At 36.7% G+C, this 27764-nt stretch overlaps 1 protein-coding gene across 1 annotated transcript in view; it reads left to right on the forward strand.

Annotated features, from left to right (window-relative positions):
- The window catches only part of LOC127845540 (kinesin-like protein KIF28), a 69680-nt gene that overhangs the window by 21825 nt on the left and 20091 nt on the right, over nucleotides 1-27764 (forward strand). The window contains exons 6-21 of the mRNA XM_052376551.1: nucleotides 2351-2429; nucleotides 3620-3873; nucleotides 4388-4537; nucleotides 7798-7895; nucleotides 9204-9301; nucleotides 9606-9756; nucleotides 10033-10111; nucleotides 10665-10771; nucleotides 12065-12264; nucleotides 13394-13539; nucleotides 15008-15154; nucleotides 17234-17390; nucleotides 20605-20692; nucleotides 21192-21485; nucleotides 22376-22645; nucleotides 24601-24768. Of these exons, the coding sequence (XP_052232511.1) occupies nucleotides 2351-2429; nucleotides 3620-3873; nucleotides 4388-4537; nucleotides 7798-7895; nucleotides 9204-9301; nucleotides 9606-9756; nucleotides 10033-10111; nucleotides 10665-10771; nucleotides 12065-12264; nucleotides 13394-13539; nucleotides 15008-15154; nucleotides 17234-17390; nucleotides 20605-20692; nucleotides 21192-21485; nucleotides 22376-22645; nucleotides 24601-24768 (2486 nt within the window). The remainder of the gene's footprint in view (nucleotides 1-2350; nucleotides 2430-3619; nucleotides 3874-4387; nucleotides 4538-7797; nucleotides 7896-9203; nucleotides 9302-9605; nucleotides 9757-10032; nucleotides 10112-10664; nucleotides 10772-12064; nucleotides 12265-13393; nucleotides 13540-15007; nucleotides 15155-17233; nucleotides 17391-20604; nucleotides 20693-21191; nucleotides 21486-22375; nucleotides 22646-24600; nucleotides 24769-27764) is intronic.

Genomic DNA, 27764 nt, shown 5'->3' on the forward strand with positions numbered 1-27764 from the left:
CACATGTTGGAACCAGGTTCCCAGACCCAAGGTCAAGGTTGCAATTTTAGGTTCAGGAAATATGTTCTTAAGAGACTTTGTCCGAACAATAATTTTTTTGGGCATGGATGGATTTTCATTTAACTTGTCATAAATGCCCAGCCAGATATAAGGCAGAGTGTCTTGCACAAAACCAGTTCCCCTGGTCCAAGGTCTAGGTCACAAGTCAAGGTCAGATGTCAAAAGGAAATTTGCACTTTTAAGAAGCATAACTTCACTGTCCAGGGAGAATATCTGAGTTCATTGTAAAGGTCATAATTCAAGGTCAAAGGTCTGAGTTCAAGTCAATATCATAATTAAAATAATTGAAGCATAACTTTGTCCAGCATTGATGGATTGTCAGATAACGACGCAAAACTGATCAGCATGATGAGATGGAGTTTCACTTGCAAGAATCAGGTCACTAGGTCTAAGGTCAACATCACAAATCAAGCAAAAAGGTCAAAACATACTCAATTGTCAATTGAATATTTTGAAATAAATTCGCAGTATTTAAAAACATTATGAGTGGGGTGCAGTATAACCTAATCTGTAGGTTGAAGGTCAAGGTAACACTTTAAGGTCAAAGGTTAAATAACAGATATAAATTAAGATTTTATCTAATATTTTCTTTATGGCACACATGTATGTTTGTGGCAATGGCACATGTTCAACGTTATCAGCACATGAAAGACTTATGGTCTGTGAGTCAGTCAATTATTTTGCCTGATTAAAGGGGCCTTTTCACAGATTTTGGCATTTTTTAACTTATTCATTAAATGCTTTATATTGATAAATGTAAACATTGGATCGTAAAAGCTCCAATAAAAAATCAAGAATAAAATTAAAAAAACGAAAAGAACATTGCCTGGAGCAGGTTTCGAACCAGTGACCCCTGGAGTCCTGCCAGAGTCCTGAAGTAAAAACACTTTAGCCTACTGAGCTATTCCCCGGAGTACACATACTTAATGTATTTTATACCTTATATAAGCAATCTTCGTAGTTTCACAAAATCTAACGACAAAAACAGAACTCTCCAAATTATTCAATCGTTTCGCGTTGCAACGCTTTATAATTTTTAGGTTTTAAAATCGTCAAAAGATGCATATAATGGCTATATTAGAGCATGGTAAATGTTCAGTATTTCTGTTTCCTCACAAATATCATAACCAAAACGGAAATTTGCAAATCTGAAACAACTTTTTTCAATTTTGTCGATTTACCAAAGCGTGAAAATATCCCTTTAAATGTCACCACCTGTAGAAGTACTTATTTTAATCAAGGATTTCATATTTTGTTCTCAAAACGATTGAGCAGTTATATACCTTATAACAATCACCAGACCTGTCATGGAATACATGAAACCAATGAACTATTGAAAGAAATGAGGTCAAGCATAACATTCAACAATCCAAGAAGATAATCAAATGTATTATTCATAACGTTTTTTTCATAATGATTGTCAACAAATCCATGTCTGTATGAGAAAGAAGAGAAATGTACCCTCTATATATTTTATCAGTTTAGTTTGAAGCCAAAATTAAACTTACAGGAAACAAATACTCTCCCAAATTTATTTTTTATTAAACTGTTACTTGTGTAAGTATAGGCATGTGTTGATTTGAATGTGTTGATTGGTAATACTTCGAAATCAATCAACTGGCCAAAGTTGCCATGTCATGTTTTTCAAACAAATTAAAATTGCAATGTGTCAGCATTTGGGGCACATTATACACTTGAAACTGAAGGCGGGGGACCTGTTAAAGTATAGTGTTCTTATTTCATTTTACTGTCATAAATAGTTACATAAAATAGGCAAACATTATCTGTGACTTAAATAAAGCCTATTTATCTGAAATTCACTCCAGTTTATTTGTTGCTGAAATAATCATAAATAAAAGAGCCATGTGATCCAAAAATTGATTGAATTCCATGTATGGCTAGGGTAGCTCAAGACCAGCCTGTTCATTGACAGCTACCATGTCTTCTTATGAAACCATGACAACGGTATATGGGGGACTGCTCTGGTCACATATGACATAAGACCGATTTTTCGCATGACACCGCTCAATTATGAAATGTAATTAAAACAAAGCACAGTTGCACATTTATTCCTTTTTTAATTGGCACATATAATAATTCTAGGCAGACATTTTAATTATGAAATTTATGAAGGATTATGATAAATGCTGCATGAATATGTTTTGTGCAATCACACTGCTCAAGTTATATTCCTGTTTAAAATTCGTACAGGAAATATGTTTACATTTTCTTGTTTTTTTATCGATCAGTTTTCTGGAAGCGGTTGTAATCATTATCCCGGTGGTTTCAGGTTACAATTGTTCCTTGTTCGCCTATGGACAGACCGGTTCTGGAAAGTCCTACTCCGTTGTGGGATATGGAGTTAACAGGTAGGTTATCTCCCTTACTCAGTTGTGGGATATGGAGTTAACAGGTAGGTTATCTCCCTTACTCAGGCGTGGGATATGGAGTCAACAGGTAGGTTATCTCCCTTACTTGGTCTTGGGAAATGGAGTTAACAGGTAGGTTATCTCCCTTACTCAGTCGTGGGATATGGAGTTAACAGGTAGGTTATCTCTCTTACTCAGTCGTGGGATATGGAGTTAACAAGTAGGTTATCTCCCTTACTCAGTCGTAGCATATGGAGTCAACAGGAAGGATATCTCCCTTACTCAGACGTGGGATATGGAGTCAACAGGAAGGTTATCTCCCTTACTCAGTCGTGGGATATGTAGTTCACAGATAGGTTATCTCCCTTACTCTGTTGTGGGATATGGAGTTAACAGGTAGGTTATCTCCCTTACTCAGTTATAGAATATGGAGTTAACAGGTATGTTGTCTCCCTTACTCAGTTGTGGGATATGGAGTCAACAGGTAGGTTATCCCCCTTACTCAGTTGTGGGATATGTAGTTAACAGGTAGGTTGTCTCTCTTACTCAGTTGTGGGATATGGAGTTAACAGGTAAGTTGTCTGCCCTACTCACTCATGGGATATGGAGTCAACAGGTAGGTTATCTTCTATTCCGGTTTTAAGCTGTTTGCTGCTCATCAGTATCTAAAGGGTTGGAAATGAAGCCTTTAAAACTTGAATTTAGTAAGACAGGTCTTTAATTAAAAACTTTTTAAGGGACTACAAATTCGTCAAAATACGTATCAAAATGATAAAGGGCTAACTTATTGCTGTTCTATAACTAACATGCTGTTAAAAATGACAACAACAAAAAAATGACAAAAATTGACAACAAAAAACTTTTCCGTCTGTGTTCTTCCAGTTACTTCATTATGTCAGTAAAAGGGAACAAATGTTCTGAGGATCTTTATTTGATGGAAATAAAGACATTTTTGCCTTGAACAATGTATGGTGCATACTCTGGACTGTACATAGTTTCCAGACTAAATTATGATTGTAAAGTATGACAAATTGATATGATTGTGAATAACTAAATTCATTTTGACATAATTCTTTGTTCCGAAGTAAAGGGAAACGTTATTTCTTAGTCCAACATGTTAATTTACTTTCAGAGTCATTGAATATAAAGCAGAAGTCATGGTTCATAATATTGATTTATTATTGTTTCAGGGGTATTATTCCAATCACTTGCGATGAGTTGTTTAAAACCATGTCAACAAACAATGACCCAAATAAACGTTACGAGGTCCTGTTTTCCATGCTGGAAATCTACAATGAACAAGTGCGTGATCTGCTTTCAAAGGACAACCCTAAGGGCGGCCTTAATGTTCGGCAAAACCCCAAACTGGGCATGTTTTATGTGGAGGGTCTGAAAAAGGTTCCTGTGGGAAGCTACTCAGAGATTGAAAAAAGAATGGAGCAAGGTAATTTTACAAATAAGTGTAACTTACTTTGAAAACAATTTATTTTGTTTGTTTGAAATTTTGAGATTTCGGAAAACAAACGTATTTGTGAGTTTTAAAATTCTTGAATTTTCAAATTGTGTGTCATAAATTGCTTGAATATAAATAGAGTTGGCTGAACTCATTGAGGTTGAAGCCTTATCTGTATAGTCTGCAATGTACATGTGAAGATAAGAAAACAGGACTGAGCATGCAACTATGGCCATGTGATCAACATGTAAATGAATGCTTTAATGAAGATATTTTCCGGACTTGATTTGCTAGTACTATAGCAAATAGTACTATTTGCTAGTCCATTTACTTGCCTAAATGGATTACACTTTATTTTATGCATGTCTGCGTTTGTTCAAAGATTTATTTAAGTGTCCTGATATTTTTAAATAAAACAATATATTTTTTCATTTGTACCAATCATTAACACCATGAGGTGCTGTGATGAAAAAAAGATAAATAATCAGCTATGCCATGTTTTCAGGCACCCAGTCTCGAACAGTGGCATCAACAAACATGAACGCCACCAGCAGTAGAGCTCACACAGTAGTCACCATAGTTTTCGACCAGATTATCAAGACAAACAACGGCGAAACCAAGAAGAGTTCAACGATGAACTTGGTGGACTTGGCTGGTATGCAAATGACTTGATATGTCCCTAGATAAGCCTTGTAGGATTTTGTGTTGTTAATTGGTCAGTAAACAAAGCCTTGTTTAACCACAAATGTCTGAATCCATGCATCCAAATGACAAAGACTTATTTATTGGCTGTTATACAACGATGATGACACATTATTTTATTTCAAGCATGGTAAGGTAAATATTTTGGCAAGTAAGATGAGGACTGAACTTTACAATGCTGCTCTTTATTTACAACTTTTGTCTTTTTTTTAGGAACATGGAAGATTTCTTTTTCTGTTACTCCATGTACACTTTTTATGAAGGAGACTGAAGGTTTACCCTCCGACAGTCATGTCTGTCTGTCCATCAGTCCTGCAATGTCTCAAAAAGCACTGAAGATACTTAACCCTTTCCCACTCAGAGGCAAAGTGAAAATGGCTATGATGTGCAAAAAGCATAAAACTAGAAAAGCTGCGAGTAACTCACAGTCTATTAAGGTTTTATGATGTTTGCTGCTTATCAGTATCTAAGGGTTGGAAATGAAGCCTTTAGAACTTAAATATTGTAGAAAGGTCTTTTATTAATTTAACTTTCTGTGGGACTACAAATGCGTCAAAATATGTATCTAAGTGGTAAAGGTTAAATTAAAATTGGTATTCGTATAAAGGGCAATGTAGGGACTGTGCATGGCATTTTTTTACTACCAGAGATCAAAGGTCAGATAACTCAGACACTTGAAAGTAGAACAAAACTTACGATTGTAATGACTCAAAAAGTATGATAAGATATTATTATGAAACTTGGTGTACACTATGAGCTACAGGGTTGCCTGTCTGTCTGTCTGTCAATCTCTTCCACTGGGTATCCCTCTGCTTGTCTGTCCGTCCACAAAAAGATACTGTCACAAAACTTGGTATACATTGTAAAAGAGTTGACAAAATTGTGCATGACCCTTATTTTTTCAGAGGTCATGTTTCTGGCATTTTTTTCACAAAAAATAGAATTACACTTAATACCGCAATAAATCGTTAAGTTCATAAGATATTATCTTTAAACTTGGTATAAAAATGGGTAGCATTTTTTAGGTTTATGTGCAAAAACCATATAAAAGGTGATATCGAGGGCAAATCAATGCACAAACTGTATTTGGTTCTGGTGATTCACTCCGGGACTCCAGTAAAGCAATACTGCCAAATGCCTTATATATTAATCAGAGTTTGGTCTCTGAAGTACAATTGTGATAGTGTTTGAAGAACAATTTCAGTTTTTGACAAATGGATTTGACAATAGACAGTGATTCATTTAGTTGCTACAAAATTCATTTTAAAGTTGCTAATTTTTGTACGATTGATGAACAGTGTTAATGTGTGAAAACAGGAAGTACATTGGAGAAAGTCACAGTAAAAAATGGGTCTTCAAATGATAATCCAGATTAATGGCATGTTCAGGCTATAAATCATTAATACCCGTGCCGACAAAGGCTAAATTATCTTTAATGAATAAGTTCATTCAAGTTCATGAAAGCCTGGCTAGTATTTATTAGGTGCAAAATGGCTGTAATTGTTATGTTTATTCATGTGCATGAATACACATTGAATGACTTATGAGACATAAATTTTGCACAATATTTCTTTGAGAGCTTTTTCTGAACATTCATAATGCAAAAGTTTGCTTGCTATTCTTTGTCAATGCAAAATGTTTTATGTTTTCTGTTCAAGTACCTTGTAGCTTATTATCAATTGCAAGTTAAATAATTTGAAAATAGCTTTATCATAAAAAAAAATTAGCAGAGCGTTGAACTAAACTGTTATATAATTAAATATGTTCACATACCAGGTGTTGTCTGTGGGAGATATATATTTATCACATGCCATGTAATAAAACCGTTACATATTTTTTTTAATAATATACCTGTTTAATGCTTTTAACAAAATACAGGTTGTATCAATCGTTGAAATAAAAAATCCCGTATTACGCTACTCGCTGTTTCCAATTCTGTTTTACCATACTACATGTAGCCGGACTACTTTGACCCATTTAATGACGTCACATTCTGCGCACCGAAAATAGAAATATTTTATATTACGAAATATATTACGTAGTACATCGTGTGACGTCATTTCTGTGACGAAACACAATAGTTTTATCTAAACTCTATGGAATTTAAGGACATTCCATCGGACGTGGGTTTTTTTAACAGTAAACTTTTTGTTAAAAACATCGAACGAATTCAAAACGTATTTTGGAGTGTGTGTTTATCATGCATAAATGTATATTTTGATAGGAATACAATTATATAGTGTGGTTTAAACTAAATTTCTATACAGACATGGAAGATATAAGTGGAAGTGCATATTGTTTCAACGTTTTTGTTATAAACAGCGGATTAAAGTTGTCAACTATATTGTTATAAACATTGCATTAATGATGGCATTTATTAAGGTACGTGTGTCGGCAATCTCTGTTTTCCCGGTTCAAATGTTTACACGTTAATTTACATAAACTGTATTCATACGCGTCTTAAATAAACTATGGCGTACCGTTTAAGTCATTGTTTTGTCAGTTTTGTTAAAGTAAAAAATACAATTGTTAACTGTTTTCGTTAGTTGTTGTATATAATAAAAGGAATATTACGCTAGTCAATTGTTCCAAGAGTTTGTATCACTCTCATGGCTTGTGCTATTTCGCATCACACTCGAGGCTCCGCCTCTTGTGTGATACGTCATCACACAAGCCACTCGAGTGATACAAACTCTTGGAACAATTGACTAGCGTAATATTCCGTATATATTACACATGTGTAATACAACATATTTAAGCGTTTTCATTGGCTAAGTTTTCGTTTATTGACCAATTGTTATTTTGCTGAAATGACGTTGCAACGTCAAATGACGTCAAGAAATGTAAACAACATTCAGGATTTATCATTATGTTTGCGTAAATATTTATTTAATTTGCTCACTTGAAAGCATGTCATAAAAAAAATCTGCCACTCGTTGTCATATCATACCATATTTTATTAAACTCGTCCAGGAAATTTGTTAGTAAGCTCACCAAAGGCTCGCTTACTAACAAAATTCCTGAACTCGTTTAATAAAATATGGTATGATATGACAACGAGTGTCAGATCCTATATGTATCATATTAATCATACTCAAAGCATTGAAGAAAAGACAAGACACAGTCACAGATTACAATCAAATAAGTAAATTAGAATAATCATTAATCAACCTCAACCTTCTTTGAAATAAAAAAGAAATCTCAATTTTTAAGGGTCGGAGAGAGCTGACAGCACAGGAGCTACTGGGGACAGATTGAAAGAAGGGGCTAACATCAACAAGTCCCTCTCAGCCCTGGGAAATGTCATCTCAGTAAGTAACAGATCTCTTGTGTGTGGTCTTCAGACAGCTCTTGTGTGGTCTTAACATTGGGAGACAACACTTTGCTTTTTGTGTTTAATAGAAAAAATTAGAACCTACCCAATACCAACACTGTTGTGTCCCGCATAAATGTCTTTGCAATTTTGTTGCTTTACATGATCTTACACATTGTCAAGAAAATTGAAAATCTTAGGCATACATTTTGATTTTTGTTTCACAATAAAATGAAGAAAAATATAATAAGATGATAAATGTTTATGAAAATAAATTGACATTATGTTTTAACCAATGGATTAAAAGAACTATTGAAATGAATGCGAGTGATTGATTTCATTCCAAGCCCTTTTATAATATGGGAATAACATCTTTCTTGTGTGGATTGATGGACCAGGGTGCTGTTTTTATGTGAAAATGCAAAAGGTTGTAACAATTTGCTTGACAAAAAGGCCAATGAAAAATGCTCCTAAACCCTTATAGACATACTGTAATAACTGGTAATAGTGTTGTACCAGATCAGCCCTAAAACCAGACTGCACAGGCTGATAAGGGAAACCCTTTATACATACCTATACATTGCTTTTTTATAACCCTGCATACACAATTTGAGAGGCGTCATATTTGAGTCAAAATGCCAGTTGGTTCTTTTGGTGTTTTTTCTGACAGGGAAGTTATGGTCTGTCCAAATAAAATGTTAATGTTTTTGGTATGAACTTCATTGACATTTCTCAAGCACTTATATTGAAACTTAATGTAGATCACCATGTTGTGTAATATGATGTTTAATGCACTTGTTTCATCCCCAAATGATCCACACATTCATTATTTGCCCCCTGTTCATAGCTGTGCATAGATATTAGTATGGTTTGTGACAGAGTCTAGATTTCACCACATCCCTCACATGGTTTATTCTCTGGTAGTCTAGATTTCACCACATCCCTCACATGGTTTATTCTCTGGTAGTCTAGATTTCACCGCATTCCTCACATGGTTTATTCTCTGGTAGTCTAGATTTCACCACATTCCTCACATCGTTTATTCTCTGGTAGTCTAGATTTCATTACATTCCTCACATGGTTTATTCTCTGGTAGTCTAGATTTCACCACATTCCTCACATGGTTTATTCTCTGGTAGTCTAGATTTCACCACATTCCTCACATGGTATATTCTCTGGTAGTCTAGGTTTCACCACATTCCTCACATGGTTTATTCTCTGGTAGGCTCTAGCTGATAGATATTAGTATGGTTTGTGACAGAGTCTAGATTACACCACATTCCTCACATGGTTTATTCTCTGGTAGGCTCTAGCTGACCTGTCCATGGGCAAGAAGAAAGTCATGGTGCCCTATCGAGACTCCATCCTTACTAAACTACTACAGAACGCTCTTGGTGGGAACAGGTAAGCACAGGAATTTCATTGAGAATGATTTTGTCTTAAATTTGTTATTGAGGCTCTTTGAATTGATTTTGTCCTGCGAATTTTGTGTTTTTGAGAGAATCTTGGCTTTCATTATTTCAAATGTTTGATTTCAAATTGTATAATTATTTTTATAATTTCTAAAATTATATTAATCAATGAGAAAAAGAAAACAGGGAACAAATTTTATTTGAGTTGCAGTAGAATTTTAAAAAATCAGATACGTTGACTTAATTACCATATAAATAATGGTGGGATTTTGAGATATTGCAGTATTTTGTTACAGTAAAACCATTATGATTGCCGCTTTGTCGCCAGCCGATATAAATTATGACGAGACACTGAGTACCTTGCGTTATGCAGATCGAGCAAAGAAAATTCAGAATAAGGCGGTCATCAATGAAAATCCTCTTGACAAATTGATCAGAGAACTGAAGGTTTTAAAGAAGTTGTTATAAAATATCTAACATTTATAATTAGACATACTTTTAACAGATGTTCATGTATTTCATCTCATTTCAAATAAGGACCAAAATATGTGGATTAATATAAGATTATTTGCTCATCTGACAATTGTAAAATATTGTCTAAGTTTGCTAAAACTCTGATATTCACCCAGATTTAAACTATATTCTCCATATTTCATTTAACAAATGTTCGGTATTTAGTTTTATATCAAAAGTTAATCTCTAATGTGTACATGTCCCCTGCAGGAGGAGAATGATCGTCTCCGTAGGGCCATGGAAGGGGGTGGCATGACTTTCAAGCAGGAGGCCGGCATGTCACCAGAAGGTAGGTAATGATATATAGGCAGAAACAGAAGTGAATTCTTGCAAACTTAACTAATATTAAAGCTAGAAAACACTCAACAAAGTGAAGATTAAAATGTTCTGTGCGGTACGTTTTTATATTGACATGAAAACTCCCTCACTTTCCTTGCAAGCAATGTCACATTGCATTGGTTAGCATGTTTTCATGCATTTTTCTTGCAGAACCACAGGTGAACATGACCAGAACTTGAAATTTTATTGTCAAAAAGTGTCTTCATTTTCATTATTTGAACAGTAATTATTCAGATAAACATTTCAAATATTTCAAATTTACGCAATTAGACACAAAATGGAATTAATATTTTAAGTTGTTAGACTTTAAATTGAATAATTTTACATATGGAAGTACCACATCATTGAACATGTACTTGTGGATGACAGTGTACTGTGCAAAGTTACTATTTAATTGTTAAATCTGTAAATATTTGTGGTGGTCATACATTCACACAAAGCAGGAAATTATACTTATGCTAAAATTAGGGGATTCTACAGTATATTCCATTGCCCACATGCAGATATAGATCGCATGCGTCGCCAGATGGAAGAAGAGATTAGAGCCCAGTTGCTGGCCAATCAACAGTTGTTAGAGGAATCAGAAAACACACAGACTTGGGACCAGAAGGTAATGTAATGGACTGCTTTGTATGTGTTGTTACATTTAATTGTATAAGCATACATGCCATACGTCCCGGATTGTCCGGGACAGTCCCGGAAATGAAGAACTTGTCCCGCTGTCCCGGAAATCTGTCAAATGTCCCGGAATTTACAAAATCCATATTTAACATGTACCTTATCTTAGGCTTAACTGCACCTTGAATCTGTGTATATCTGCAGCGTCTCCATGACAATGCCTACCCGAATAGGCAGACCACGCTACGTGTCAAAATCGATCAATTAACAGGGATCCTGTTATCATATCGATTGTCTCACGTTCGCGGTCAAACCGAAAAGGCGGCATTGTTTAATGTGGTTGTTAATTGACTTTAATCAACTACGTCATTATTTCCCGCTGCGTGAGGGCAAAGGATAGTTGTTCACACATCTGAAGTCCAACAGCGCTGAGTAAAAAATTAAAAGCAGTGTGACTGTCCGGATTTTAAGTTGACGATCTACCGGTACAGTTTTGTTGTATTTGTTTTATTGTGATTGGTTGTATGTATTGTGAATTGATTTGAGTTGACGATCTAACGGTACTGTATTGTTGTATTTTTTATTATATAAATGTTATAAATGAATAAAGGCGTATCAACAACTACGCGTTACACACCGGTCTTAATAACAATAACGCAGTGACGTCACCATCTATGTTTAGAACGCTTACACTGAAAACACGTGGCTTGTATAAGGTAACGGAAGTAGTAATGCTTAATTTGACGTTAATAGATCAAGTGTATTTCGGATAGGCTTTCGAACTTTTGCAATTAACGATGCGAAACAAAAAAAAACGTACCAAAAATGCAAATGTCTATAAATATCGCTACATTTTATACATGTCCCGGAAAATCGGCAAAAGTCCCGGACAATTTAACTCAATGTCCCGGAATTGGTCTGAAAAATTATGGCATGTATGGTATAAGCCCAATTCTTGCCTTACCAAACAGATTTAGGAAGGGTGATGTACTAATGGTAAGATAGGTGCCTACAAGTCCTTCATGTAATATTTGTTAGGTTTCAACAATTTTACAAAAGCAATCTTGCTAAAGAGATGAACATTTTGTGTGTGTTTTTACTTGGTCGCAAACTCTGAAATTAATGTAATTTCTTAACCCATAATGATGTTTTATACCGCACATGATTCCAAATAAATTTCAATTATAATGTTAAACATGGAGGAGCAAAAAAGGAATCAATATGTACGAAATATATTTATTTCCATGTAGTATTCTGTAATTGATTGTGTTTGACTAACATACAGTTGGCGGCTGCCCAACAAGAGACAGACGCTTTGGATGAGGGGTCCAAAATGGACCGCCGCAAGATGGACATTCACCTCATCAATCTTAATGAAGATCCCATGCTGTCTGGTGTCATTGTTCACTTTGTCAAGGACGGGCAGACAACCATTGGCCGAAATGATGCAGAACATGCGCAGAGTATTTGCCTCAGTGGTCTAAGGTAGTGTAGTGAACTATTTCTTGTAAGATTTGACCCTAAAAGTTGTGCTTTTGTATTCTTTCCTAGCAACAAAACTTAAGTTTCATGGCTTCAGATAGTCATTGTTCTATATTGTAAATGTCATTGATATCTTAATGTAAATGAACTTGCTTGTAGCGATTATTATAATATAGATTTTGAATCTAGCTTGTATTTTCATTTGGGAATATTTTTTCGAATATAATTGAAAATAAATGAATGTTTTATAAATTGTGAGCAAATTCTGAATGATACATTCAGACACAAATAAAACAAGCATATTAGTATCCAAGAGTTAAGCATATTTTATTGCATTAATGGCAAAAAAGTTTCAGTATGTACTTTTGATTTGCACATATTTATTTTAACTCAAGTGAATTGGAAACCTGCGGCTTATTGATGGCCTGTCCATTTCATTCCCAGGGCAGAACAAGTACATGGTGTCTTCAAGGGGATTGGAAGAATATTAAAAGGGTGTTGATTGAACTCATGATCTCTTGCTTGCTTAAAATGCAGTATAAGATGCCATAATGACATTCATGTACTTATGCTTGATATATATTGTACACATCTTAAAATATCATATAGTCAAGTAGAAACAGAGGTTCATGGTGAATGATACAAAGTTGTTTTAGATATGCTGATAAATTTCTTAATTGTCTTGAGCAAAATATAAAAAGTGGGTTTTTGGTCGGCAATCTTGGTGGCCATTGTGGATTTAGATCCTGTGGGCACACAATTGTTCTTGGAGACCCTGTTGTTTTTTTTTTTACCCAAGACAATGTAGAATATCATCAGCATATTTAACCCTTTGCATGCTGGGAAATTTGTCGTGTGCTAAAATGTCGTCTGCTGAATTTCTAAAATTAGCATTTTCTTCGATTTTTTTCAAAGAATATTATCAGAATAGCAAACAGTTTGGATCCTGATGAGACGCCACGTTCTGTGGCGTCTCATCTGGATCCAAACTGTTTGCAAAGGCCTTCAAAATTCGGTTCCCGCACTGAAAGGGTTAAAAGAAACCTTCCAATCATGCACTGTGGACACCCGTTCCTACAAGACTAATAATGTAAGCAAACCAGTCTTGCATGTTTGCTTCATTGTATGACAGTATCCAGAAGGAGCATGCAGTGTTGATGTGCAAGAACAACATAGTAGAGATAGAGCCAGTGTCGGGAAGTGGATCCAAGACCAAGGTCAACGGCGTGCCCTTGACTACCAAGAAGAAACTTGTGCACAAGGACAGGCTGCTGTTTGGTAAATGAACTGACGATGACATATTATTGACAGTGTGTGAGGCCATGCAGAATGCTAGGGATTTAAATTGGATGGGCGCATCTTGTAAAAAGATATTCTTACTGTCAATAGTTTTGATGGAATTAATTCTTTGTAATTGAGTTAATAAAATTTATGATTGATGTCAATCCCATAATTATTGGAGAGAAGAGTCAAGTTGGCAGTGTTATTCTGGGTATTTTGATTGTCAGTTATTTTTAAAAGAATGTTGAAGCAATTTGAGCAAATTTTATTCAGGATGCATATGCATTTTGAATGATTTTGTGCATGATTCACATAACAATCAAATTCATTTGGACTTTACGGCTTTTGGCCTGTTTTACTTATAAGATGATCTTTCGGCATTGCTTCTCTGAGATTTTCCATTTCAGTAAGTTTGATAGGAATTTGAATTAACTTCAGAAAACTTTATTCAGGATGTAGATGCATTTTGAATGATTTGTGTGCATGCTTCATGTAACACTCAATTCGATTTGGACTTGACAGTATTTGGCCTGTTGAAATAATGAGATGATACATGTGTATCAATCAATCCAAGTTTCTGCTTATTGTCCTCCCTATTGTACAACGTAACTGCATTGGGGAAAGCATGTGTGTGTCGCTCTGTGAAAAGGGGGTTTAATGCATGGGCTTAACCCTTTCAGTGCGGGAACCGAATTTTGAAGGCCTTTGCAAACAGTTTGGATCCAGATGAGATGCCACAAAACGTGGCGTCTCATCAGGATCCAAACTGTTTGCTATTCTGATAGTATCCTTTGAAAAAAAATCGAAGAAAATGCTAATTTTAGAAATTCAGCAGACGACATTTTAGCAGACGACAAATTTCCCAGCATGCAAATTGTTAAGGGCTATCCCAGGTTAGCCTGTGCAGTCTGCTCAAGCTTATCAGTGATGACACTTTCTGCTTTTATTGTATTTTTACGGATATAAGAAAAATGTAAATTGACAAATTCTATTATAACCGGCCTAGTATGCATAGATTTATTCTTTTGTTAACAAATAATAAAACCAAAGTCCTAAATAAACTCGCGATAAATTGTAAAAATGCTTTTAAAATGAGAACTGATACATTGAATGCAAACGTTGAGTAATTTGATGGCCTTAGTGCATTTTTAACACCTTTTAATGTACTAGTTTGGTCACTTTCGCATTACTATGCATGTGCTTATTGCTTATATATTGTCAGTTTTGTATATGTAACGATAAACTGTAAATGTTCAAGTTATATGAATAAACTTTCTGTTCTGTTCTGTTCTGTATTTTGCATTTAAAGGAAGACCCTTTAAAAAAAATCCAGTTTAGGAAGAAAGAGTTTTCCCCGATTAGCTTGTTCAGAATGGACAGACAAATCTATGATGACACTCTACCTACATAAATTAAACCCCATTTTCACAGAGCTAGACTCATTTGTTACTGTTAACGTTTGCAGGCTCCAACCACCTGTACGTTTTTATGAACCCCAAGAAGACTGAGGTGACTGAAGATCTTCCAGCAGAGATCACGTGGGAGTTTGCACAGAAGGAGATTGCTCAGGTGAAAGGGTTCGCCACTGCCATGGGAGCTGGCATGTCAAAAGGTATCCCATTAATAATGGTTGAAGAAATGTTTGTTACCTAAATAAGCATAAAATTTCAGATAGCTTTTTGCAGATTTATGCCACATGTTGCTGTATTGATTGGGTTCTTATAACTAAGTTGTGCTTTGTATGTCTGTTGAAATACCAAGACAATGGATAAAGTAAGAAAAACAAAAGCTCTCTAGTTTCTATCTACGGTGTGCGTGGTTCCTTGTGCAATCATCCCAGTTGAATAAGTAAATGAACATTCAATAGTTAGTGAAAGTGAAAGTGAATAAACATTTGGAGGAGAGTTGAATGTTTATGTAAATAATATGATGTTCTAATTGTATAGAATGACTAACACACAAAACGTACACACATCAACATGTAGCATTAAACATGGAATATGTACACACATCAACATGTAGCATTAAACATGGAATATGTACACACATCAACATGTAGCATTAAACATGGAATATGTACACACATCAACATGTAGCATTAAACATGGAATATGTACACACATCAACATGTAGCATTAAACATGGAATATGTACACACATCAACATGTAGCATTAAACATGGAATATGTACACACATCAACATGTAGCATTAAACATGGAATATGTACACACATCAACATGTAGCATTAAACATGGAATATGTACACACATCAACATGTAGCATTAAACATGGAATATACAAATTGATTCAGTAGCCCAGTAGCAGGCATATCACTTTTGTACACATGTTATGAAATTATTATACCCCCACAAACAAAGTTTAGGGGGGGTATATAGGAGTGAGCTTGTCTGTCGGTCGGTTGGTCTGTCGGTCGGGCGGTCCGTATAAAGTGTCCGCTCTAATTCAAGTTGTTATGCTTCCCCAAAATTTATTTTGGGGGGAGCATATAGTCGCCGCTTCGTCTATCGGTGTGTGCGTCTGTCTGTCTGTCCGTCTGTACACAATTTTTGTCTGGGCTATTTCTCAGCAACTAATGACCAGAATTCAATGAAACTTTATGGTAAGCTTCACTACCAAGAGGAGATGTTCATATTATCAGCGGGTTCTGGTCGGATGATTTTTCACAGAGTTATGGCCCTTTGAAATTTTCTATAAAAAAATTATTGTCCCCCCAACTACTGTGCCCCCAAGAGGTTTCCTTTTATTTGAATATATAGTGCAATATTGTGACAAAAAAAACCTTTGGGGAGCATCACCCGTATCCGAAGGTTTCTTGTTTTCATCCGATCTTCACCAAACTTGGTCAGATGTTGTATCTTGATGATGTCTAGGTCAAGTTCGAATATTGATAATGCTTGGTAAAAAAATAGGTCACGGGGTCACTTAGTGCGTTTGAAACATTGAGCATGGTGTCCGCTCTCTAATTCAAGTAGTTTTCATCCAAGCTTCACAAAGCTTGGTCCAAAGTTGTATCTAAATGATGTCTAGGCCAAGTTCAAACATGGGTCATGGCAGGTCAAAAACTAGGTCAAGGGGGTCACTTAGTGCATTTTAAACATTGAGCATGGTGTCCGCTCTCTAATTCAAGTATTTTTCATCCAATCTTCACCACACTTGGTCAGAAGTTGTATCTAGATGATGTGTAGGTCAAGTTCGAACATGGGCCATTCTGGGTCAAAATCTAGGTCAATTGGGTCACTAAGTGCGGTGTTTGCTGTTTTTTGTGAAGACAACATGCATAATATAATGTGTCAATGCGGAATGTGGGGGTATTCGTCACGTCTGTGACAAAGCTCTAGTTTTTAATTGTTTGTATTTCTTTTTGTTCTTTCATTACACTGGTACACAATTCTATAACAATATGATAACATGTATAAAGGTCAAATGAAAACCAAAGAATTGTTTATAACTTCTGTTTTTGCAAGGTAGCTCAGGTTTCATGTGTGTTGGTTACATAACTTTTTAACAGATCTTTGGAATGACTTCTACAGTTATAAAGCTTATAGGTCATCCTCAACATACAGCAGCGTACCAAAACCAGTCCCATTTTGCTTCGACTGTGAATATTTAATTTTTCGCTTCCTTGAAGTAAAATTGATGTATTTCAAAAGCATTATTTATCGTTATTAGATCAGCAGATAGCTCAAGAGCAGGTGCTGGAAATTCTGCCTATGGTGTCTGAGGTTAATGCAATCTCAGAGGAACTGAACAAACATAAATCGTTTGAGGTTGTGCTCATATCTGCCGCCGCTCAAGAAGCCGCGTACGGCACTACAACTAGCACCTCGTAAGTGTCATGTTGTTACGGGAGAAAATGTGATTAGTTTATAAAAAGTTTATGTCTTAAGATGGAAGACCAGCTTGACATCTTGTGATAAGTTTTGTTTTGTAAAGGTTTTTAGCAATATTGTGACAAATATTGAATATCAACAATATAATGTTGATTAATTTTTGGGTAAAACTTATGTTCTAAGATTATTTATTTTGAGAGTTTTAACAAGTAAATTTAACTAAACTTAATCTAAAGACTCGTCTGACTAGTTTGCGATAACATCCTGTATGTGTCAAGGATATTAATTTTTATTGTGTTCTAAATATTTTTACAGAGAAATTATGAATTTTGGAATTTTATATAATAAATTTGCAACAATTGAACTAAATTTGAAAAAAAAAAACAACAAATAAATCTTCACTTTATGTCCTAAGCTTTTGATTTTAACATAACATATTTAAGTACAATTCTTCTGTATTTTCTATAAATGTTGAATTTTCAATTTTTCAATATCTGTTTTTGACTAAGACTACCATGTTAATTATGTCATACCGCGGTATTACCAAAGCATGCAGTGAGTGATTAAGCTGAATAGGGTTTTGCTGTTCAAACAGACTGTTGTGCTTTGGCTTTTTCATCACTGATATATACTAAACATCACTGATAAAAATAATACATCAATTGCAAGTGTTAATCCATTATTTTTATTACTGCACCAATGAAGTCTGAAATGTTTAAGGTTTTGGGGTGAGCTGTATGATTAATGTTTGAACATGTAATCATGTCTTATTCTTGTCATCCATCAAACAATTAACATATAAAAAAAAGATGAACAAAGGGTAATGGCATGAGCAGGTTGAGCTTGGATGAGCTTAAAAAACAACATCGCCACCAGTGATGCAGTATTGTTTGTTGCTTTTTCTTGTAAAATATGTTTTATAGAATTGAAACTCTAGTGCGATATTTTATGAGATAGTTTGATCACCATTATCTAACAAAAAAAAACATTATCTATGAAATGTTATAAACAAACACTTATTCGAATTTAACTATAATGATGGAATAGCATCATAGTCACATGAAGCAGGTGTTTTGAAACCTGACTGGCAGTCAGAGATATTTGACAAACAATTTGAGTGTCTGACAGAATTTGTTAAACTTGATATACTTATTTTTGCACTAGGTTTGCTACATAAATAATGGACCAATTACTACAAAAAATATATATGTGCATTTTGTTTTGCCAGAGCATTTAAATTACTTATAATTTCACATACAATCCTTTACCCATAAGATGTTTACCTTACAAACGTTGACTGCAATATTTTTGCAGAGACTGGTTATGTTATTTTGCCAAATGTAATATTTAATCTTTGTCTATTTACAGATTACAGTAAGTAAAATCAGTGTCTAAAAGGACATGGTTTTTGTACTGAAACAACAGGGCTTTTATACAAGAAAAACATCTTGATATTATTTCATGTTGTATTTATGATAATTTTCTGTACATGTTTGCTCTATTCTATGTATCAATTTCTGTACAAAAGCCCTGATATTATTGCATGTACTAGCAGTATACACTATTTTATGCAATATGCAGCGTCACCAAAGCGTTTGTCCACAAAAGTTATTTGAAATTATGCTTGGTTTACATACATCTTCTTGTATAACAGGGTAATAGTTATCATTGCGAAAACCAAATGGTCAGAAAGATAAAAAAGTTACAAAATCATATTTGACTGGTTCATCCCTAGCCGTTGTTTTTCATTTGAGTCCCTTTGGTTTCATATAAGGCCAGCATGGCATATGTAGTCTACTGCCACCTAATATAATGTATTGTTTGTTAACCAACATGCCACACTGTGTCACTGGATATTACACTTGAGTGATGCAGATTGTGTATTATGCCTGAAACTGTCACATTTCCAATGAAAGAAAATTTTGAACAATCTGAATGATTACTCTTAATCCTTTTAGTGTGTAGATGGCATGACCATCATTGCATGATATTAAATCAAATAACTTTTCGGCATGCCCGTATAACTTATTTAATCATGACATAGATGGGCAGTGCTCTGTGAAAAAAGGGTTTTATGCATATTCGTAAAGTGTTGTCCCAGATTAGCCTGTGCAGTCTGCACAGATTAATCAGGGATGACACTTTCCGCTTTTATGTTATTTTTCATTTCCAGAAAGTCTAATTAGCATAAGTCAAGTTTAGGAAAAAAGTGTAGTCCCTGATTAGCCTGTGCAGATTGCACAGGCTAATCTGGTACGACACTTTACGCCGTGCATTCAACCCCCTTTTCACAGAGCGTGGCTCAAATGCTTTATCCATTCTTGCCCTACCTCTGATTTAGTAGTGGCAGCCCATAAGAGTAAAAACCAAAACGGAAAAACTCCCAATCACTAATAGAATTAGGGTCCATCATTATTACAGTGAAATCTGTAAAAATTAAAAATATAAATAGTTTACACTTCTGGTTGAAATAATTAAAATTTCCTTATGTTAAATTATATTATAAAAATCAGATTATAGGGTCAACGAAATAAAAAGTGTTCTGATTTTATATAAATTAGAATGTTAACATGTATTTTTTTCTGCAACAGAGGTTTCACTTTGCTTCCTTGCTAAAGGTTTTTGTCTAGACTTCATATTGCAGTTTGGAAGATTTATGTTTTAGGTTTTACATCATCTCTAGCTTCAGGTTGTAATGCTACATGTAGATGCTATGTGTCCAGCGGTTTTTGTATGTTGTATGTGGTTTTAAACACTCATGTGTGGCTAAAAGCAAACAAAAAAACTTACATGGTGTGCTGTGCATAACTTTTGGTTTATTGAATTTATATTTGATGAGAAAATGTTTTTGGGGATTTATTTCTATAGTATATAGTAGTAGTTGGGCAGTGAACATTACAAGTTGCACTTTTATACCTTAAAAAATAAGTTTGAATGATGTGCAATAATAATACATATTATTAGAATCTGATTTGGGAATAATAAAATAAGCAGTAAATTAGGTCAAAGTGCACATGATACTTTTGCATTTTCCTTTGAATATAAAAATTATCTGCATTTAATGTCAAATGATGATCAGAAATATGAGGATTATTTTTTACTTCTTTATAATTCTGCAAGTGTATCTAAACATACATAAAACACACAACAAAATTAGCGTCTCTCTGTAATGAATGCTTATTTAAAATTGAAATATGTCACTGATTTCAGAGTTACAGTAAAAATGAAGAACTTACTGAATGAAAACACCTGGCTCTGGGAGAGGGGCAAGTTCATGAACAGGCGTTACTTGATACAGGTGGGTATGCACTTTTGTTGAAGGACATTTTACGTAATAAAATAATTTTGTCAGTGCTGCTTTAATATGATCCATGATTTTAGAACTTAATATTGTCTTGTTAAATACATTTTGTTTTCTGTTATCGATTGATCAAATGAATTTGACCTGTGTCAGTGTGTTGACCTGTGTCAGTGTGTTGCTGTGTGATATAACCAAGAATGTTGTCATTATACTAATATTCACTCATATTTCTTTTTGATCACAACCTGTATAAAAAGCTTCTTAAGATATGTGTTTCTTTTTAATCAATATTATTACATATCTAAAGCACATGGAACAATGTTTTCAATATATTCTACTCCTAATAGTTCTGGGCAATCTCCTCATATATTTATTTATTTTCCACAATAACCACTATCAGCATAGGTTATCATTATTAATTAATTTATTTTTGGGTGGGGAAGGGGCAAATATTATTTCAATACAATGGTCACATTGTGCATCTGTCTGTCTTCAGGACCTGTATCAGAAGTTCTTAGACGGGGACGACATATCCAAGATCCCCAAGGAGGAAGACCCATTCTGGGAGCCCACAGAGGACGTCATGATCGGCTCGGCAAACGTGTTCCTCCAGTCGCTCTCGTACGCGCTGGACTTTGAGGACAAGATCATGGTCACGGACTACAAGGGTCAGGAAGAGGGCTTCATTGTCATACATGTGGCCCCCTGCCAGAAGGACGGCAAGCCTCTGGAGGAGGAGGCTTTTGTGGACAACCCTAAGGAGCTACTTGGAAAACCCTACCATTTTAAGGTAAACATAATATGTTAAGACTATCAATAGAGAAAGACCTTCGCAATGTTGTAGAACTTTGGTCTCAATCTTTTTCAATTATGTATGTATGGGCTTTATGTATATCCTTGTAACAATGTCATTATTTTCTTTTGGAAATAAAATATGTTTAAGCTTTAAGCTTAAGGTAAAAAAAACAACATGAATCACTGCAGCTCCTGTATAACATGATTGTTATTGTTGTGATTCACAAGTGCAATTGTACAACACTGGCAGTAAGAACTCATCCAGTATAACTCTGGTAATTCAGAGTCTGAGAATACGCTTGTATAGACTAGTTGTCCTTTAAAAGGCGACATGTTTTACTCTTGGTGGCAACACGTTTGGCATTGGCAGTACTTGTGTCCTACTTAGTATTTAGCTTGTGCAAGAAATAACGTGAGAAGTTTTTGTGCATTTATTATTTACCATTAGGGACCTTTCCGAAAGTTATAGTAATTTATAGGGAGCATATAAGTAAAAGTAGGATTGTCCATCATAATAAAAGCTGCCATAGAACTTATGTTACGGCATGTCAAACAACATCAGTGACTCTCTGATTTGTAGTGTCTTGTTTTTCAGGGTATCCGGACAAACGGCACCTGGACAATCGGCATCCAGTGTTTTTTTTCCATACGCGGACAGTCGGCACCCTGTAAATTTGTCCGGGTATACAATTAAATCGGGTGCCGATTGACCAGGTCGACAAATTTTACAGGGTGCCAACTGTCCGCGTATGCAAAAAAACACTGGGTGCCGATTGTCCGGGTGCTGTTTGTCCTACAATCGTTTTTCAGTGTTTAATTAATATAATTACAATCAAAATAATTATAATATATATACGCAAACAATAATTATTTGTTCCTAAACAGGTGACAGTCAAACACGGGGAAATCTTCAAGTCCAGGTTTCTGAAAGGAATACAAGTGAAATACAGAGTGTACAAAGATAAAGATCTAACCGAAACAAAACTGATGAAAAATACCCTTAAACCAGAGTTTAAGCATTCAAAGATGTTTTCTTTCAACAAAATCACAAAGGAACATTTGGAGTTTTTCGAGGGGGGATGTATAACGTTCATGGTATATGGCACACAGGAAGATACAGTTCCAGATCCCAAGCTTCTGAACTACACAACTCGAGTAAGCTGGCATTTTATTGTTTGATAATTTTCAATATTTTTTAGCATATTTATCTATTATAGTAGACCTTTACTTGAGATCTTATTGTGCCCCTGCAAATGAAATTTGAGAGGGGTTTGATTGCAGTCACTTCTTCAGTTTGTTGGTCTTTCTTCATAAAATGCTACAAGATTGTAAAGTGAAATATGATTAAGTAATTGTTTTTTTAGTACTTTTGTTAATCAGCTGAAAATGACATAACAAACACTTGTAGTGTAAGAAAATATTATATGTTAGATACAAATGTTAAGCTTACCTGAAATGTAAACAATTAGTAAAATTATTTTGAACGGAAACGCATTGCTTAATTTTAATGTTGCATGTAGCGCTAATTGTAACATGATGGGGAAGTGGGATTATTGTTTGTCACATTACACAAGGATGAATATAAAAGATAATGAAGGTGCACAAATCTTAACCAAACTGGATAAAATTTATGAAATTAATATTGTAGAGTAAATAAAGTGCATGAAAAAAAACTGTGACAATTTGGCGACTTTCGCTTTATTTTGATTACCTCCTATAGACTTAGAATTACTTCCCTTTACTGAAACTATCATGATTAATAACTGATGATGTAGTAACATAATTTTAGTTCGGCTCTTTTCGGAGAAAGTCTGAGGTATTGTCATAGCCAGCTAGTCGTTTCCTGTCGTCCGCCGTCCGCGTCGTGCTAAAACCTTAACATTTTGTCAAGGTTTTGAACATTGGTTCTAAAATGAAAGTGCTTCAACCTACAGCATTGAAGCTTCATATGTAGCTGCTCCTTGATGAGTTCTACACGCCACACCCATTTTTGGGTCACTAGGTTAAAGGTCAAGGTCACTTTGACCTCTTAAAAAAAAGTCGGACAAGCTTTCATTTATTCAAAACTGCACCCGCAGCCAAGCGTTGGCACCCGTTATGCGGTGCTCTTGTTTTATTAATTATTGGTCTCTTGGTTGCTTTTAAAGATAGGGGATTTTAAAAAAATGATAAAAGTACTTGATGTTATGGTATGGTATACTATGTAAATGCAATTTAGAGATGTACTTTATACACTTTCATACATGTACATTCGAATTTGGTATGAAAATATTGAAACCAAATTGATATCCGTTTTAAGCATGTGACAAGCACTCTTAATAAACAAACTTATTCACACATGATTTAAGATGTCAAATCACTGATGTTTGGAATTGCTTTCATCGGGTACTTAATCTATTAAAATAATCCTAGCTACCTGAGTTCACCATTGTGTAATGTCAAATACTGTGAACCCATTATTATTCATCAGGCATTAATTATTGTCTATTTCTTCAGTGTACTGATTGACGAATTTAAGATCCTAACAAATAATTTAATATGTCTAGTGTTCAAACTAAATTAAGACTGAATTACCATAGGCATGTAACATTAAAATCCAATGTAATCAACGCATACATACTTCGCTTGTTTTGTAGTCAATATTAATCCCATTTTGACTCAATGTGGATGCACATTATACTGTGTACTCAACTGACACGTGGCATTCCTGTAAAACATAAATGTAAGTAAGCTGTATGGAATGAGTGACTTTGTTTAGATAGAATAGTAATGATTAGCGCTTATTGTTAACAATTTAATTACTCATTTTGTGTATTGCGTTTTTCAAGGGTGTTGACTAACTGGCTTTGTTGTTTCAAACACTTGTTAATGGTTAATTCTAAACCCTTAATTAAATACAGATTGCAGCTGTAAAGAGACAAGGTTGCTCTGCTTGGAACCAGGAGGTTCCATGTTCAATCTCTAATCAGAAATCATTCCGAAATCTTTCCAAAGACAATTTAGTACTGGTCCTACCTGTCTAAAAAAGAACATTTAAGCATAAAGGTCTTAATGCAATCAAGCCTAAATTTAAGTTCAAACTACTTGACCTCAATATTTATTCTTTGCAGGAGTTACGCCAGATGGAGCTAGGACAGGGTCCTGCCCACGCAGGTGTCACACGTCGTAACACTCACTTCGCCCTGGAGACAGCCTCCGACCAATCACATCTCAAGACTGAGGTCCTGTTGCTACAAAGAAAGTACGAGAGGCTAGCGGCGAAAGAACGCCGCATGCAGGTAGGCTCTGCTGAATGAGGTCATATGGATAGGTTCAGCCGCATGCAGGTAGGCTCTGCTGAATGAGGTCATATGGATAGGTTCAGGCGCATGCAGGTAGGCTCTGCTGAATGAGGTCATATGGATAGGTTCAGGCGCATGCAGGTAGGCTCTGCTGAATGAGGTCATATGGATAGGTTCAGGCGCATGCAGGTAGGCTCTGCTGAATGAGGTCATATGGATAGGTTCAGGCGCATGCAGGTAGGCTCTGCTGAATGAGGTCATATGGATAGGTTCAGGGCCCATGCAGGTAGGCTCTGCTGAATGAGGTCATATGGATAGGTTCAGGCGCATGCAGGTAGGCTCTGCTGAATGAGGTCATATGGATAGGTTCAGGGCCCATACTCACATGCAGGTAGGCTCTGCTGAATGAGGTCATATGGATAGGTTCAGGGCCCATGCAGGTAGGCTCTGCTGAATGAGGTCATATGGATAGGTTCAGGGCCCATGCAGGTAGGCTCTGCTGAATGAGGTCATATGGATAGGTTCAGGGCCCATGCAGGTAGGCTCTGCTGAATGAGGTCATATGGATAGGTTCAGGGCCCATACTCACATGCAGGTAGGCTCTGCTGAATGAGGTCATATGGATAGGTTCAGGGCCCATACTCACATGCAGGTAGGCTCTGCTGAATGAGGTCATATGGATAGGTTCAGGGCCCATACTCACATGCAGGTAGGCTCTGCTGAATGAGGTCATATGGATAGGTTCAGGGCCCATACTCACCATGCAGGTAGGCTCTGCTGAATGAGGTCATATGGATAGGTTCAGGGCCCATACTCACATGCAGGTAGGCTCTGCTGAATGAGGTCATATGGATAGGTTCAGGGCCCATGCAGGTAGGCTCTGCTAAATGAGGTCATATGGATAGGTTCAGGGCCCATGCAGGTAGGCTCTGCTGAATGAAGTCATATGGATAGGTTCAGGGCCCATACTCACATGCAGGTAGGCTCTGCTGAATGAGGTCATATGGATAGGTTCAGGGCCCATACTCACATGCAGGTAGGCTCTGCTGAATGAGGTCATATGGATAGGTTCAGGGCCCATACTCACATGCAGGTAGGCTCTGCTGAATGAGGTCATATGGATAGGTTCAGGGCCCATACTCACATGCAGGTAGGCTCTGTTGAATGAGGTCATATGGATACGTTCAGGACCCATACTCACATGCAGGTAGGCTCTGCTGAATGAGGTCATATGGATAGGTTCAGGGCCCATGCAGGTAGGCTCTGCTGAATGAGGTCATATGGATAGGTTCAGGGCCCATGCAGGTAGGCTCTGCTGAATGTCATATGGAAAGGTTCAGGGCCCATGCAGGTAGGCTCTGCTGAATGAGGTCATATGGATAGGTTCAGGGCCCATACTCACATGCAGGTAGGCTCTGCTGAATGAGGTCATAGGATAGGTTCAGGGCCCATACTCACATGCAGGTAGGCTCTGCTGAATGAGGTCATATGGATAGGTTCAGGGCCCATACTCACATGCAGGTAGGCTCTGCTGAATGAGGTCATATGGATAGGTTCAGGGCCCATACTCACATGCAGGTAGGCTCTGCTGAATGAGGTCATATGGATAGGTTCAGGCGCATGCAGGTAGGCTCTGCTGAATGAGGTCATATGGATAGGTTCAGGCGCATGCAGGTAGGCTCTGCTGAATGAGGTCATATGGATAGGTTCAGGCGCATTCAGGTAGGCTCTGCTGAATGAGGTCATATGGATAGGTTCAGGCGCATGCAGGTAGGCTCTGCTGAATGAGGTCATATGGATAGGTTCAGGCGCATGCAGGTAGGCTCTGCTGAATGAGGTCATATGGATAGGTTCAGGGCCCATGCAGGTAGGCTCTGCTGAATGAGGTCATATGGATAGGTTCAGGGCCCATACTCACCATGCAGGTAGGCTCTGCTGAATGAGGTCATATGGATAGGTTCAGGGCCCATACTCACATGCAGGTAGGCTCTGCTGAATGAGGTCATATGGATAGGTTCAGGGCCCATACTCACATGCAGGTAGGCTCTGCTGAATGAGGTCATATGGATAGGTTCAGGGCCCATACTCACATGCAGGTAGGCTCTGTTGAATGAGGTCATATGATAGGTTCAGGGCCCATACTCACATGCAGGTAGGCTCTGCTGAATGAGGTCATATGGATAGGTTCAGGGCCCATACTCACATGCAGGTAGGCTCTGCTGAATGAGGTCATATGGATAGGTTCAGGGCCCATACTCACATGCAGGTAGGCTCTGCTGAATGAGGTCATATGGATAGGTTCAGGGCCCATACTCACATGCAGGTAGGCTCTGCTGAATGAGGTCATATGGATAGGTTCAGGGCCCATACTCACATGCAGGTAGGCTCTGTTGAATGAGGTCATATGGATAGGTTCAGGACCCATACTCACATGCAGGTAGGCTCTGCTGAATGAGGTCATATGGATAGGTTCAGGGCCCATGCAGGTAGGCTCTGCTGAATGAGGTCATATGGATAGGTTCAGGGCCCATGCAGGTAGGCTCTGCTGAATGTCATATGGATAGGTTCAGGGCCCATGCAGGTAGGCTCTGCTGAATGAGGTCATATGGATAGGTTCAGGGCCCATACTCACATTCAGGTAGGCTCTGCTGAATGAGGTCATATGGATAGGTTCAGGGCCCATACTCACATGCAGGTAGGCTCTGCTGAATGAGGTCATATGGATAGGTTCAGGGCCCATACTCACATGCAGGTAGGCTCTGCTGAATGAGGTCATATGGATAGGTTCAGGGCCCATACTCACATGCAGGTAGGCTCTGCTGAATGAGGTCATATGGATAGGTTCAGGCGCATGCAGGTAGGCTCTGCTGAATGAGGTCATATGGATAGGTTCAGGCGCATGCAGGTAGGCTCTGCTGAATGAGGTCATATGGATAGGTTCAGGCGCATTCAGGTAGGCTCTGCTGAATGAGGTCATATGGATAGGTTCAGGC

The sequence above is a fragment of the Dreissena polymorpha genome, chromosome 9 (genome assembly GCF_020536995.1).
Source record: "Dreissena polymorpha isolate Duluth1 chromosome 9, UMN_Dpol_1.0, whole genome shotgun sequence".
NCBI classification, from domain to species: domain Eukaryota; kingdom Metazoa; phylum Mollusca; class Bivalvia; order Myida; family Dreissenidae; genus Dreissena; species Dreissena polymorpha.